The 16,150-nt window shown below is 35.3% G+C and overlaps 1 protein-coding gene and 1 pseudogene across 1 annotated transcript; both read left to right on the top strand.

The window, feature by feature from the left end:
* The first annotated feature begins 265 nt into the window (after positions 1 to 265).
* On the top strand, positions 266 to 10,405 carry LOC133187419 (uncharacterized). Its single transcript, XM_061322784.1, has 4 exons — positions 266 to 461; positions 3,280 to 3,507; positions 3,713 to 4,306; positions 9,568 to 10,405. Exons 1-4 carry the CDS (start codon positions 293 to 295, stop codon positions 9,999 to 10,001), a joined length of 1,425 nt encoding a protein of 474 aa, XP_061178768.1. The 5' UTR covers positions 266 to 292; the 3' UTR covers positions 10,002 to 10,405.
* A 4,265-nt stretch (positions 10,406 to 14,670) lies between these two features.
* On the top strand, positions 14,671 to 16,142 carry LOC133188004 (uncharacterized; annotated as a pseudogene).
* The last annotated feature ends 8 nt before the right edge of the window (positions 16,143 to 16,150 follow it).

Below are 16,150 nucleotides of genomic sequence, written 5' to 3'. Positions count from 1 at the left end.
TTATGAAAAAAAGTTTAGTGAAAATTAAACAAATTGCACAATTTCTTCAAGTATGAATGACATAATCATGCCGATCTTTTTTTATGTAATTAAATTTCTTACTCATATCTTTATGGAGTAAGATATTAATTATAATAGTAGGCTGTGTTATGAAACACGTTTACAATATTAATAGCTTAGAAGCGTGCAGGTACTTAGGAAACCGCCGCACCTTTCAGATAAAATGACGCAGCTTTGAGAATCGCTTTAATGTTTTTATTTCGAAATATTTCTTGAACGTAAGGACACGGTCATGCATAATTCTCTTAAAACATTGAGTTTGGTCTTGAAGTTGTTTCTCATCTGTTTTTCTGTAGAGGGTTTCTTACTTCAGGATCATCAACCACATCAAAATGCATCAGACGAACAGAAGGCTCTCCAAATCTTGACTAGATTGCTCCCTTCTTTGACAACCCATCCAGGTAAGATACCCTATGACTATGTTCTCTTATTTCAGTTCGTAAGTACATGTATTAAGCCGAATTTGATCGTGTTTGGCATAAAGGTATCTTATTTAAGCTTAAAACATATGGGATTAATGGTTATTTGAATAAATGGTTAAAGAAACATCTAGAATGTAGATATCAAAGAGTGTTATTTATTATTTTGGTATCAGCACCTTAACCCATACATGCTGGTGTCCCCACGGGCTCAGTTTTAGTTCCATTTTTGTTTTTAATCTATGTGAATGATGTTGCTGCAGCTGACAATATACTTACTTAATTCCGACATTAAAGAAGGTTGTGAAACTCGCGGATATTCTCGCACGCGAATAAAAGTTGGTTATCAGGTCAGGGGTTCTGGAGCTAGGGTGGGGCTATATAGATCATATAGTGAAAATGCATTATTTCTGTGAAAATCTTCTTCTCTGCTCCTTGGCATTAAACAAACTAACTAAGTAAATACCGGTAGTTATGATCAGCAAGGGTGCCTCTTCCAAAATTGTGAATTTCATGGCCCCCCTGGGTCAGGGGTTCTAGTATTATGGCGGGGCTCTATTGATAATATAGTAAATATACATTACGTATTTGAAAATCTTCTTCTCTGTCCCTGAGTATTATTCAAACAAACTAAATAAGTGTATGGTTATGATAAGCAAGGATGTCTCTTCCAAAATTGTGAAATTCATGGCCCCAGGTTGTAGGTTCTGGTGAAAGGATGGGGGCTCTATTGGTTTATGATTATATGGTGAAAAAGCATAAATTCTTTGAAATATTCTTTTCTGCTCCTTGTTATAAAGCAAAATAAACAAAGTGTAAAGTTATGATGAGGAAGAGTGCTTCTTCTAGAATTGAGAGTTTCATGGCCCCTGGGTCAGTCGTTCTGGTGTAAGGGTGGGGTTCTATTGATTATATAGTGAAAATGCATTAAATCTGTTAAATAATCCTGCCTGCCCCTTAGTGTTGCGCAAAGTGCATAGTTATGATGAAACAGGATACTTCTGACAGAATTTTTAAAACTTGTGGTCCCAGGGTCAGGGGTTCTTGTGTTTTTCGGAGGGGAAGGGGGGGGGGGGGCTCTATTGATAATATATTGAAAATGTGTTAATTCTATGAAAACCTTCAACTAAGTGGATAGATATGATAATGAGGGTACTTTGTAATTTGTGATGAATTTCATGACCCTTGGTCATGAGTTTTGGTGACAGGGTAGGGCTGTGTTGAATCTGTAGTGAAAATGCATTATTTCTTTGAAAATCTTCTCTGCTCCTTGGCATATAGAAGGCAAACGAAAAAGTTTTAATATGCAAGGGTATTTTTACAAGATTTTTGAACATCTGGGCCATTTGGTCAAGTGTTCTGGTCCTGTCCAGGGCTCTATTATTTTGTATTCTACTTAGAGAAGTTATTCTCCTTTGCCATTCACTTTTGATAATTAATCACTGTAAATAATGTATTTGAAAGGTTAATAGAATAAGAAAATTAAGCAATTTTTTGGTATTATACAAAAGGTACTTTCATATTTTTAATGATCAGGTAGACTTGTAAATAATAGATAAATAAAAATGAGACAAAAATACCTTATTTTCTCTAATGATCTTCAAAGACCAAGAGAGGCCAATATGAGAGGTTACGGTACAATATGGGGTTAGAATACTACAGAATCACTAATAGTTTGTTGATAGTCTACATGGGGATAAGTCAAACATTTCATAGCTTTAACTGGCTTAAGTTAATTATTAAAGAAACCATAAAAAATCAATTTAAAAAAGAATGGAGAAGCATTGTTGATAGTTTACCCAAGTGTTTTAATTATAGAATTTTTAAAACAAACTTTGGTTTCGAAAAATATTTGCTGAATTTACCAAAAGATTTAAGAGTTACACATACAAAGCATGTAATCATCATTTGCCAATTGAAACAGGTAGATGGAATAATATTGATAGAAATTTAAGAATATGTACCATTTGTGATTGTATCAACAGGCAAAAGAGCTTCATCTATCACTTTATTTTATACTCCATGGATCCTCTAAATTGTTCTGTTATAACTCAGGTGACCTTCAAGGCCTTTGCAATTAGCCCGCCTCTTGTTTTTAATATTTTCATTCGCAATCATGAATATATATATATAATGCTAAACCCACACGTGAAATAAATTCCATTTCCAACTATAAAAAATTGTAAGTAATGTGAGTATCCATTTCTGTAATTCTTTAACACTGATAAAAGTTGAATCCAATGCAATTAACCAAGAATGATAGCATGATTTGTGTGTGTGTGTGTGTGTGTGTGTGTGTGTGTGTGTGTGTGTTTAATTTAAAAGGGTGATTTTTTTTAAATCCTTTAGGAAATGTCTCATCTAGTATTTGGTATTTTTACTTTGCTTGATGGTGAGCGTTTGTATTACAAACAAAAATTAAATATTTTGTTTCTGTTAGGTTGGATAAAAAAAGGAGCAATTCAGTTGGTTTATAAATTCTTACATGATAGACGAGTTCTAGCAGACTGCTCTAGATAAGACCTTAGTGCGAAAGCCAGAAAGTTCTTGATTTGATATGTATTAAATGCCTTTGTTTAAGTAAAACATTAGGTGACCTAAAATTTTGATTTTCATTTATTATCTCGACAAACATGAAAGTATTTTATCGCGATCTCAAAGTCACAGCCCAGAGCTGATATTGATAATGTTCTATAAGAAGAAGTAGGTAATACGTTTCTTACAGGCCTCTGCCAAGTGCTCTCGAAATGATCCTTCCTGGAGTATTTACACTATACAACCAATCATTTTTATTTTTCAGAAATTGTTGTGAATGAGATTTGCAAGGCTTACCCTTCTCTCATCTTTCCACATCTGGGTGAGTGTCAGTTGTACTATAATTGTTCTATGACGTACTCACCTGTCCCAAGCAATATGGAACAACACATGATGGAATGTACATACCCAGATCTCTTCTCTGAGAGAACTCTTCAGTGTGAAAATTTTACTGACGTCTGCTGTGGTGCAAGACAGGAAATTAAAGACAAATGTAAGATGCATTTAAAGTAATTCAATTTACATCATTTCAAATGCCAAAAAATAATAAAATTTTATATATATATTGTATGTGTATCGTACGCTCTGTTGTGGAATATGCAGTGTAATTAAAACAAGTGGTTCTAAAGAAAAAGATCCATGTTTAGATAATCTATAACAAATTTCTGTGCTAAACGTACTTTTTCTATACATTAAAGGCTCATATCGGATGGAAAAAACCAGAGGGCAATGCTTTTCTCCATCATGTGTAGGAAAACTAGATGGCATGATAGGCACAACATGGAACTCGTATATGATATGTCTCAAAGAACGCCTGCTGGGTGTGGGATCTTGTGACACTGAGGAATTACCCTATAAGGGAAAATGCACAAGTCGGTTAGAGGTACCTAAATCGGAGCATAATGGAGGTCTTTTACCGTCGTGCGAAAAAAAAGTTGATGGCATTTATCGATTTATTGGTGACAGTTCAGTAATGAATTTTGGAGATTACATTAGAATAGGTCATGTTTGTGATGCCTACTATAGATGTGACAGTGGTAATATAACTGTTGTCAGGTGCCCTAATGGGACAGTGTTCCACTCCGATGTCGGTGTTTGTAAATTTGGTAATTCTTCTCTTCCCGAATATTGCCAATTGTATTGTAATCCATATAGGTCGAAAAAGTTTAATGGATGTTTTCCACCGAGAATTGCAGAATGTCCCCCACCGTTACAGTTTTCAGAGAGAACAAAACAATGTGAGAATTTTACTGAAGTAAATTGTGGATCACGCACGGAAATTAAATATTACTGTAAGTAACTTTTTGTCCCCTGCTTTCATTGAAAGTGGGGGAAATTAATTTGGGTCTGTCTGTCCGTCCTTCCGTCCGTCTGTATTTATGTCCGTCTGTAACACTCTCGTTTCCGCACGATATCTCAAGAACCCTTTGAGCTTTCGCAATGAAATTTTGCATAGCAACTCCCTATCGCCTAAAGAAGAGGTTTTTTGAGGTCAAAAGGTCAAAGGTCAAGGTCATAAATTCTGTCTGTTTTAACACTTTCGTTTCTGCGCGATATCTCGAGAATCTTTTGAGCTTTTGCAATGAAATTTTACATAACAACTCCCTGTGGCCTAAGAAAGACCCCTATTGATTTTGAGGTCAAAAGGGCAAAGTTCAAGGTCGTAAATTCATACACTCCGTGTGTAACACTTTCATTTTCGGGCGATATCTCAAGAAGCTTTTGAGGTTTTGCAATGAAATTTTATACCATAACTCCTTGTGGCCTCTCTCGCCCCTCTCAAGGTGTCCCGCCCCTTTTTTTTATTTATTGTATTAAAGTCGCTTGGCACTATTTTTAGCACAGGAGCATGTGGAGAGTTATTACGTATAACGCAGGTTGTCGGCGGACTTTACACTCTAATTACATCTATTAGAACTGTTTAGTAAAGGCTAAAATAGACACCATGTATTGTGTAAAATTTGACAATATCGAACGTGAATAAAAATATTATATGTGATCTAATGTTTGCATTTAATTTGCCGTATAATTAAGTGCCTATGTGGTCTAGGGGTATGATTCTTGCTTAGCAAGCGGGAGGTACCGGGTTCAAATTCCAGACGATTTTTTTTTTTTTTTTTGATTTACTAAATGATAGTTTTTTGTTTGTTTGTATGTTGTTTAACGTCCGTCTTGAGAATTATTCACTCATATGGAGACGCCACCACTTGCCGGTGGAGAGCTGCAAATTTTGTCCTATACTCGGCACTTACGGCCATTGAGCAGTGAGGGATCTTTTTCGTGCCAACACCTACTGTGACACGGGATCTCGGTTTATACAGTCTCATCCAAAGGACCGGTCTCCACGTCCCACAGTGGGATTCGAACCCGCAACGTAAGGATCGACTCATTACGCCGCGACTCTAGAGCGAACGCTCTAACCACTGCGCCACGCGGGCGACCTGAATGATAGTATTCAACATGTGAAATGAAAAAGTTATGACGTCTGGCGTGTACAAACTCATAAAATGATTATTACAGTGTGATAAATATTCTATATAAAAAGAATCTTCTATACACATATTAAAGAATAAGCATTCAAATCTTTATATCCATATTGGCATTTTCTATTTCCTTCAATATACATGTATACATTTAATAATTCTACAAATCCGGGGGGGGGGGGGGTCCGACCGAACTGCGCATGCTCTTCTTTATTCCCTAAGCGGGGGACACAAATTCTCTGAACTAGCTTGTTTAAATATGCAATTACGCATCTTTGAGATGCAAGGGGTTTGAGTTTCCATTAAGCATGAGTTTTCCAGAATTACTATGACAATTTTAAGCCTGTGTCATATTTACTCAAACAAAACAAAAATGTATCAGAACATGTATGCAAAGTATTCCATTTTGCAACCTAAGAACACCATAAAACATCAAAAAACAATAAACACAATGCCTTGATTACCTAGTAGTCTACTTGTGTGTAGACACCTGGGGCCATAATTTAATATCCCTCACCCTAACACTAAAACTGTTTTGAATCTATAGCAAAAGTGCATTATTTTTCTGAAAATCTTCTCTGCTCCTGGGCATCTAGGAGGCAAACAGAGTAAAACTTGTAAAAAGCAAGGGTATTTTGTCAGATTTTTTCTGGACCACTTGGTCAAGTTTTTTTGGTGCAGGCCAGGACTCTATTAATTTGTATTTTACGGAGAAAAATTATTCCTCTTTGGTTTTCATCTATGATAATTAAACACTGTAAATAATGTATTTGAAAGATTAATAGAATAAGAAAATTATACAGGATTTGTTATTGTCTGATACAAAAAGTATTTTCAGAGTTTAAAATATCAGCTAGAATTGCAAATAATACACAAATAAAAATGAGACAATAATAACATATCTTATAAATGTTCTTTAAAGACAAAGAGAGGCCAACGTGAGAGGTAATAATGTGGGGTTATTAATAGCTCTGAAGCACTATTGTTTTGTTTAATATGCATGGTGATAGTGATAAACGGGGGAAAGTAGAACAACAAAATGAGTTGTTACTTAGTACTTGATTAATTATTTCGTTGATCCTGATCATCATATTTCTTTTGCATTTGGGCAACAAAATTTTTAATCTTCATCTATTTGTTTTCTTTTATTTTAAAGTCAATCTATGGAATCTTTACAATATCACATTATACTCAGGTAACTGTTAAGGCCCCTGGGCCTTTTGTCCAATTTTCACTTTTCACTATATAATCAATTAAGCCCCCCCCCCTTTTTACCAGAACCCCTGACCCTGGGGTCATGAATTTCGCAACTTTAGAAGAGACACCCTTGCTCATTATAACCATATGTTTAGTATGTCTGCCAAATACTAGTACCCAAGAGCAGAGAAGATTTTCAAAAATTTAATACATTTTCATTATATAATTTATAGAACCCCGCCCTAACACCAGAACCCCTGACCCAGGGGCCATGAAATTCACAATTTTGGAAGAGGCACCCTTGCACATCATAACGGTGCTATTAGTTTGATTAATACCTAGGAATAGAGGGGATTTTCAAAGAAATAAGGACCTTTCACTGTATGATCTATATAGCCCGCCCTAGCACCAGAACCTCTGACCCTTGGGCCATGAATTTTTCAATTTTAGTAGAGTTCTCAATACTTATAATGCTTATTACACAGGTTGGGTAAAATACCTTTCCTTTTATGGAAGGCATTTTTCATCACGTGAAGATATTTTCGTAAAACCCATTCTCCAATTTAATGAACGAGTCGCAAAGCATGACGGTCTACTACGTGTTTACGATTTATCAGCTACATGTGGTTTTCGTCCTTATAGTGCATAAAATATTTAGTTGGTCATCAGAAAAAATGTATTAATTCTTTTTCACTTCATTCGGCTGAAATTAAAAGATTGTATACCATAGACAATGTTTCATACTCACACTGGATATTGGAGTTGTTTTAGATGATTAATGGTTGTGTCAAATACCGTCTTAATTCGTTGATGTATGCATTACATTTTGAAGATAATGAGTAGTAAAACAAATATTGCACACGTTTAGATCTAAGAAAAATATCTTAGATACAAGATCTTGTTTTCGACATACATGAATAGATATATGTAGATGCACAAATGCACTCAAAGACAGAAAAATACGTTTTTTTGTTGTTTGTCAACAAAAAGCATTAAGATTTTTTTCCATTATTTCTTCACGCCTGATACTCTTATGAAAATCAAAAAATTGCATTTTTAGTCGCAAATGAGTATCATTTGTTAAAAAGGGCATTGGCATATATATGTTCATAATACTATTACCAAGAAAAAGGCTTTATATTCTAAACATTTTGTAAATTACCATTAAAAAACATCAAGTCGCATTCTTTCAATTTATGTTTTCTTCTTTGCTCTCTAGAACCACGTGAGAAACACACTCATTGCTTGTTCTACACACAAATGCACGTCTCTTTGAACAATATTTTACGCCATATTTAAACAAGTTCATATAAGGCTTGATAAACCAAATTTTGTACATGTGAGCATAGATATGAAAGATCATACACCATTTCAATATCTATTTCATAATTATCGAAAAAGAATGGAAAATGAGTTTCCAAATGAAAATCAAAATTAATTGCTATTCATTTTTTCAATACACTGTTCGTACTAAAATTTGTAGTAGCCCATAATGCATTGCAACTCATTCAGCTGATTGGTCATTCGACAAAGTAAACGGATAGCTGATTTAACATTGCAAATATATGCGGACATCAGAAAATTTAGTGGCTTCGACCTGTTACAATCCTGCCAACAGTCTGACTTCTTGATGTCAAGGAGTAAAGATTTTTAAAGATTGTATGAATTTTGATAGATTTAGTTCCACCCTCAGACACTAGGTAGGCAGGAACCAGGAAATTCACATTTTGTGTTCCCCTTTACCCATAGATGCTATATGCCAAAATTGGTTGTAATTGGTTCAGCGGTTTCAAAGACGAAGTTGTTCAAGTATTAACGCACGACGAACGACGAGAGACAAAAAAAGGGACGGCAATAGATGACCTAGAAATCGTTCGGACAAATAGATATTTGAAAAATAGATATTAGATATTTGTTCGGACGAATTTTATATTTGTTCTAGACAAATTAGAAATTTGTTCGGACAAACTAGATATTTGTTTGGACGAACATATTTATTTGGACGAATAAGAAATTCGTTCAAACAAATAAATTCATTTGGATGAATTATATATTTTGTTCGGACGAATTAGTACTTTGTTGAAATTCACAGATTGCACAGACTGTCCTATCCTTAGGGATTTATATCTGCGGATCTAGCAGGAGTCATCTCCTAATATATATTACAGAGAGAGCTAAATCTATTTTTTTAAGGTTCCTCGAATATCTGTTGTTTTTTTTTTTTTAACTCATCGTAATTAACCAAAAATATTTGTAGGTATAATTATTTTCTGATTTCTAAACATTTCAAAATGTCTGCAAAAGTATATGAACCAAAATGTTATAATATTTTTGATAAGATTATAGAGGAAATACCATCCTCCGGAACCTTGCACCAATGACTAGTAATGTACCTCGATTTTTCGTGAGGAAACTTCTTAAAGTAAATACTTCAATCACAAATTCTTGGAAAACATTATACATTATTGAGGAAAGTTTCTTCTGACCCTAAATCCATACACACATTGCTGTTTGGACCAATGTCATACAAAAATTGTAACAAAACATGAGATATTGAAGTCAGGTAAGTTGATTAATTCCGATTATCAGGAATGCTAATACTATATATAGCCAAGCTCTCACCAGAGGGCGTATTACGCTACGCTACAACAACAGTTAGTGGAGCGAAGCAGGAACGATAACTCTGGGTAGAGATTGATATATAGCATGTCTATTAGGTCTAAAGTCTGCAGTTGTGAAGGTACATTATTTCAAAAGCCATCTAATCTAAAGGTTCCTCTACTCCAAAATTTATTGAGTAAATCAAATACAGTTAAATTGTGAAGATTAATATAAATTATTTGACTATATTTACCAAATCATTTTTTTTTCAGGTAACTACTGGTACATTTCATACCTTTACCGAAATGGCGGGCACTGCTCTTATGATCACCCAAAAGCTTGTTTGCGTCTACCTAATGGTCTATTTAAACACCCTTCCTCCTTCTCACAAAAAGCATTTATTCGATGCTATCAAAATAGGTTAGTGGAAGAAGGTCAGTGTTCATTTGACCCAGTATGGTTTGAACAAACCTACCCTTACAATGGTTCATGCACACAAAGGTTTGCTATACCGGCATCTGATCTACAGGGAGTAGGACTACTTCCGGACTGTACCGGAAGACCAGATGGCAGTTACCAGTTCATAACGAGACCATGCGATGCATACTATAGATGTGACAGCGGGAACGCCACAGCGATCAAATGTCCTGATCACACTTATTTTGACAAAAATAGTGGCAGGTGTTCTTCAAATGCTGCATGTTAAAGTTCGATGAAAGATAGATACTGTAGATGAACGACACCACAAAAACAAATAGAACACGAAAAAACAATGTAGCTGTGAATTTCAAATCAGCAAACAAATCATGCTTAGTGATAAAGTATCACCACCACCATGGCCTTTTCTTCTACACTGGAAAAAAACGTATAAGTTGTAAAGTATCAAGATATATGGACAATACATAAATACAGGTAGGTCTGGATTTGAGAATCAACAGTATGTCTATTGATGCACCCAGCCCTATTGAATATCTTATAACAATTTACATATTTATCAAAATTGAAATTCAACCGACTGATTAATACAGCTTTTAAATTAACCCTAGACTGTACATTACCCACACCTACATGTATACAAGTGAAATGAATAATAAAGATTGATATAATGTGTCCCTTATGTATTATTTTTTTTATTACTTGCAATGGGAAACAAGCAAATTCAAAGAATTGTGGTCCCTCGCTTTCGGTGTCTTAGTGGATGGGATGCCATTATTTATGGCATAATGTAACTTTCTTGTTTGTGTGCCTTGTCTTCATATAAAAAAGACATAAATCATTGAATTAATAACAATTATGGCAAAGATTATAGCTTCTCAAAAATATTTCAAACTTCAAGATCAAAGTCATGAAGTCAAATATCATAATACATAATATGAAAGCCATATCTTCTCCCATTCAAAAGGTATTACAAATGTTAAATTAATTGAAAAAAAAGACTGAGGATTAAATTTTAAAGTCAGGGTCACGAGGTCAAAAACCAGAGTTTACAATCGGAAAGGTCTTGAAACAGATAATGCACATGTCAGATTTAAATGCCATATCTACTCTCAATGGAAATTTATCAGCAATGTTAAAATTTTAGAAAATTAACGTCAAGGTTATGGGGTTAAAAATCATAGAACATTTGGAAATGCTTGTCACGTGTCAAATAAGAATGCCCTATCTTCGCTCTTTCAAAAGTAAGCAACACTGATAAAATGTTTGAAAATAAGGTCAAGGTTACAGGTCAAATATTATAGAACATCGTAAACATTTTGCCACAGGTAATGCACTTGTCAAATATGAACGTCGTATCATATTTCAATCAAAAGTAATCACCAAAGTTAATTATTTTGAAAATTAGGTCAAACATGAAGGTCAAGGGTAAAAAATCATAGCATGCTCGGAAACATCTTGTCACAGGTGATGCACATGTCAAAAATGAAAGCCCTATTTTTTTCCCTATCAAAAGTTATAAGCAAAAATAAAATTTTTGAAAAGTATTTCAAACTTCAAGGTCAAGATAAGAGGGTCAAAAGTCATATTATATTTAAATAGGTCTTGTCTCAGGTAATATACATGTATAATATGAAAGCCCCATCTTTTCTCATTCAAATTTTATGACCAATTTAAAGTAATGTTAAATTTTTTGAAAAGTAGATCAAACTTACCTATCTCTTCTCATTCAAAAGTTATAACCAAGGTTAAAGTTTTTGAGACAGACTGACAGACGAATGAGATTTAATGTCCCCTAGCTTTCGCGAAAGCGGGTGACAATAACCTTATAATAAATATATGTGTTTTCGTGATACTTACGTATACAGAAATGCATTTCTACCTGAGAAAAAAATCATGTACATGTAGTTGATAATTCTTTGCAATACAATGTACTTACAAGGTGAAATGTTAAAATTTCACAAGTCTTACATGCACACTGTTCAAGAGGAGAATTTTAGATATAATTACAGGTATATAAATTTATCAGAAGTTATGAAGAAAAAAACAATTTGGGAAGAATTTAAAATCTGACTGCAATTTCTTGAGACTGCAGGCTTCAACTGTAAAGGTCTCATGACAAACCTTGAGGGTTGTTTCCTAAATCAGTTGTGAGACTTTAGATTTTTCCCCTTTTCCCCCTTTTCATTTCCCCCTAATATATCTACAAGACTGAACACAATTAAGCCTCAATGCTGGATTTTGTTTTCTTTTTAGTTTGTTTAGACTTGTTTCACACTTTGGGTAATACAAGCATGTCTTTGAGCCAATCCTAGCGTCATATTTGAATGGGTTTTTTTTTATTAGAAAGTCAGTTCTTTTTTTGGTTCAGACAGATCATTGTACATTTTGATGCTTTAACAGGCTGAGGAAACTATTTTCTTTGACGTCAGAATAAATTTACATGGTAAATGAGGCACCCAACGTGAGTGGCAAACTGACCAATCAGCTAAATGAGTTGCATTATGGGTTACTACAAAAAATACTACATGTACGTTTCGAAAAGGCCAGTTTTTGAAATCGCTCTCGAAGAGACATAATGCATTTTCCAAGCATTTTACACACTTAATATAATATGCACATCATTATCTACTAGTTCCATGCTCACATTTACATACAAATGTTTTACAACAGTAAAATTTGGATTTTCTCCACTCCATTGTATAAGTCCATTTGTTGACAATAGCCTGGCAGTTTTTCCCGTGCTGTACTATCAGTCAGTATGAATTTCACGTGACTATTCCTTGGTCCAAAACAAATCGACTCAGGTGTACTCACGTATTGTCATTGTTTACTACGTATACAACATCGATATATATGCTACTCAATACACGATCTATGATCAATGTACATGAGAATTAAAATACCGTACAGCAATAGACTTACGTTTTTTATAACTGCATTAACTTTTAATTTCTAGTAAACAAATAACAAAGTAACAACGAATAACACCAGTAGCATGGCAAATTTACGAATGTCAAGTTATAAAATCTGGGTTCTTATTTACTTGTGAAGACTTTGTGAGCGGTATTTCAACGTACTATTTAACACGGAAAATTGACTTTGTTTGTGAATGTGAGCATGGAAAATCTTAATTAGAACCTATTCTTCGTGTTTTTCACAAAAACATTAAAAATAATTATTAGTTGACTTTCCCGCAGTCATTTGAAATCGCGTCCTAAATTTGCCTGACCCACGTGCTTGTAGTAAAACATAATCATGTAGTAGACCATCATGCTTTTCGGCTCATTCATTGGATTGGACGATTGCTCGCTGTAAGTACCTCTGTGCGCAATGACAACAATATCCATATATGGTAGATTCCTCGACCTGTTTAAGAAGTCTTCATCTTGTATAGACTCTACCACAGCCCCGTTGAATGTTAAGTCCCAGTATACACTTTTGAAACTATTCACTACCGAATGCCTCCGTCGGACATGTACACACTTTAATCTTGAAGTCTGTGAAGGCTCTTTATTTGGTGGTTCTCTATAAGAAAAAAATCATACATTCTCAGCATTTCTTCCAGAAAAGTTAAGCTCCTTAAATGATTCTAAACTTTCAAGAGTCTTAAGCTTGGCATTTATCTACTTCAAACTACTTAAAACTTCATTATCACAAGTAAAAAATAAATTACACACCAAATCTTTGTAGAAAAAAATAAATAAATACATCTGAGTGTCAATCTAAGTTTTCTTTTTTTTAGTAATGGAGATTTTGTACCCCCAAAAGAAATAAAAACTGGGCAGCTTTATTTTAAAATGAAATACAGTACATACAGGAAGGTTGTAATTACCATAGAATACATGTAAAAGTTTGCATTGATGTTAACTGCAAAACTTTAAAGATAAATAATTCATGAAACCTGATACGTTCATTCTCTTCCAGATTCATTTAATACCTTGGAACGCTAGCATTTGGCGGATGATACCTTTTATTATAAACATCATGCACATGCTTTTAAGGAGCTATATAAGTACAGATTTTTCAATCGAAACTTATCATCTCTTTCTGGTGTTCTTTAAGAGTAGTTCAAAAAAATCTAAGGGTTATGGTCATTGTTTTCTGAAACCAATGAGCAAAACATTCTATGAAGTATGGCTATGAATTTCAAACGAATATGTCAATCACAATAAAGTTTTTCCCCATTGAGAGCCTTAGTCTCAAATGAGATGAAGTTCAAGGCCACGTAATCATAGAAGTTTGTGTCTTTTCATAGTTCAGACGCGAGTTATGTTAGGCCCTTCTTTTCGGATTTTATCAATTAAATTTTTCACTGGTTTTGTAACAGGTGGATTTTAGCAATATCGCTATTCAGAACACGTGTTCTTTTGCGCTTTTTCCCATGTGGGAATATTATAGCGTTGCACATTTTGTTTCACACACGTGTTGATCACGATGTGCAGTACTTGTTCAGTGACGTCACTGATGCAGGGACTGTTAGCCCCTTGCGCCATTTGCTTTTTCATGCCATGTGGCATAGGCGTCGGAAGCAAATTGAAAGTGGGGTGGCTAATTGAAAGTGGGGGGGGGGGGGGCTAAACCAACGAAAAAAGATAAGCCCCAATTTTCAATGCCTATGTTATGTCTATCTTTGCAAAAAAAAGTGGGGGGGGGGGAGGCTAAGCCCCCCTACCCCCCCCCCCCTCCCCCCTTCCGACGCCTATGTGTGGTGTGGTCTTAGCATTTAATAAGAATCAGATTTTCACTGTATTCTTTCTTTATCGTCATGGCTAATGGGCTGGTGGACTTCGTAGATCAAGTTGACGAGGATGCTGTTCGTAATGATCACACGATGCAATCGAAGTCGAATTCGACAACAGTTGCCATGCAGAGTAATAATTCTGTGAATGGTATGTTTGACATGTTTATGCGTAACTTTGCAGATATGTCAAAAAACTATGTCATTAGTTCAAAAAAAACTTATTGCTTTGAAATCTGATCGGTCCTCAGTGGATACAAGTCCGGACTTTTCGAGGAAACGCGGACTGAACAAGAGTAGTTCGCCACCTCGCAAGAAAACAAAACTGTCTAAAGTTTGTAATCGGCCTTCTCACGAACTTAGCGATGATGAATCTGATGAAGAGAATTCAGATAAATCGGATGCCTGCCGATGACGCACTCAATTCCCTTACTGAGGGAGACGATAGTATTCATGGTTTATCAGATGATGATGAAGTCTCTGCTCTTAATGAACTGTCAGAATTTTTCGGTGATGAAGACAAGACAAGCGAGCCGTTAAGTTCTAAACTGGCAAAGATAATGGCGAAAACGTTCCTGACGAAAACTAACTCAGAGAAAATTAAAGAAATCTCCAACAAGTATGATAGGCCAAAAAACATTAACAATGTTTCTGCACCAAAAGCAAAGTCATATGGGAAAACATGTCATCCAAAAACAGAACAAGTGACATTAAATTACAGACTACCCAGAATCTTATAGGAAAAGCAATGATTCCGACATTGAGACTGTTTGATATGCTCATTAATTGCAACTCGAAAAAAGGGTTGGTTGATGTGAAGAAGGCAAAACAGCTGTGTGGTGACATCTTGAAGTTTCAGAAATGTGTTTTCCATAACTTGTCTTGTCGCCCGCGTGGCGCAGTGGTTAGAGCGTCTGCTCTAGAGTCGCGGCGTAAGGAGTTGATCCTTACGTCGCGGGTTCGAATCCCACTGTGGGATGTGGAGATCGGTCCTTCGGATGAGTCCGTATAAACCGAGGTCCCTTGTCGCAGTAGGTGCTGGCACGAAAAAGATCCCTCACTGCTCAAATGCCGTAAGTGCCGAGTATAGGACAAAATTTGCAGCTCTCCACCGGCAAGTGGTGGCGTCTCCATATGAGTGAAAAATTCTCGAGAGGGACGTTGAACAACATATACAAACAACATAACTTGTCTTACAAGAGGCGGGAACAAATTATCCAGCCTGAGAAAAACAAACATTTTGTTAGTTTATGTTCCGCAGAGAGCTCATCAGAAAATTTATTTGGAGACGACTTGGGCAGTCAAGTGAAGAATGTCCTAGAGGCAAAGAAACTTGCGCAAAAGATATCGAACAAAGATTATGGTGGGAAATACAGGATCCCCAAACTCTCCCATAGCTACGGGAAGAAGCCAAGGCATGGGGCTGGAAAGAACAATTTTTTGGCCAAACAGTTCAGTTTCAACAAGAAAAAGAAGTGGGAGTCAAATCAGTAGTTACACATGATGTTAGTATGTCTAATATTTGTACAAATGTAGATCAATTTGTATTGAAGAACACACCTGAAAATTTTACTGCAGGCAAAATCAAATTTTTTTTACACAATTGGTGTAGATTGAATCATGATAGTTGGATTCTTGATGTAGTTAAAGGTTATAAGATAGAATTCAAATATGAACCT

Source organism: Saccostrea echinata, unplaced genomic scaffold (assembly GCF_033153115.1).
Source record: "Saccostrea echinata isolate AGI-Se365-2 ecotype Australia unplaced genomic scaffold, CSIRO_AGI_Sech_v1 ptg000015l, whole genome shotgun sequence".
Classification (NCBI taxonomy): Eukaryota; Metazoa; Mollusca; class Bivalvia; order Ostreida; family Ostreidae; genus Saccostrea; species Saccostrea echinata.
The sequence above is the reverse complement of the archived record's forward strand: the minus strand, read 5'-3'. Positions and strand labels throughout refer to the sequence as shown.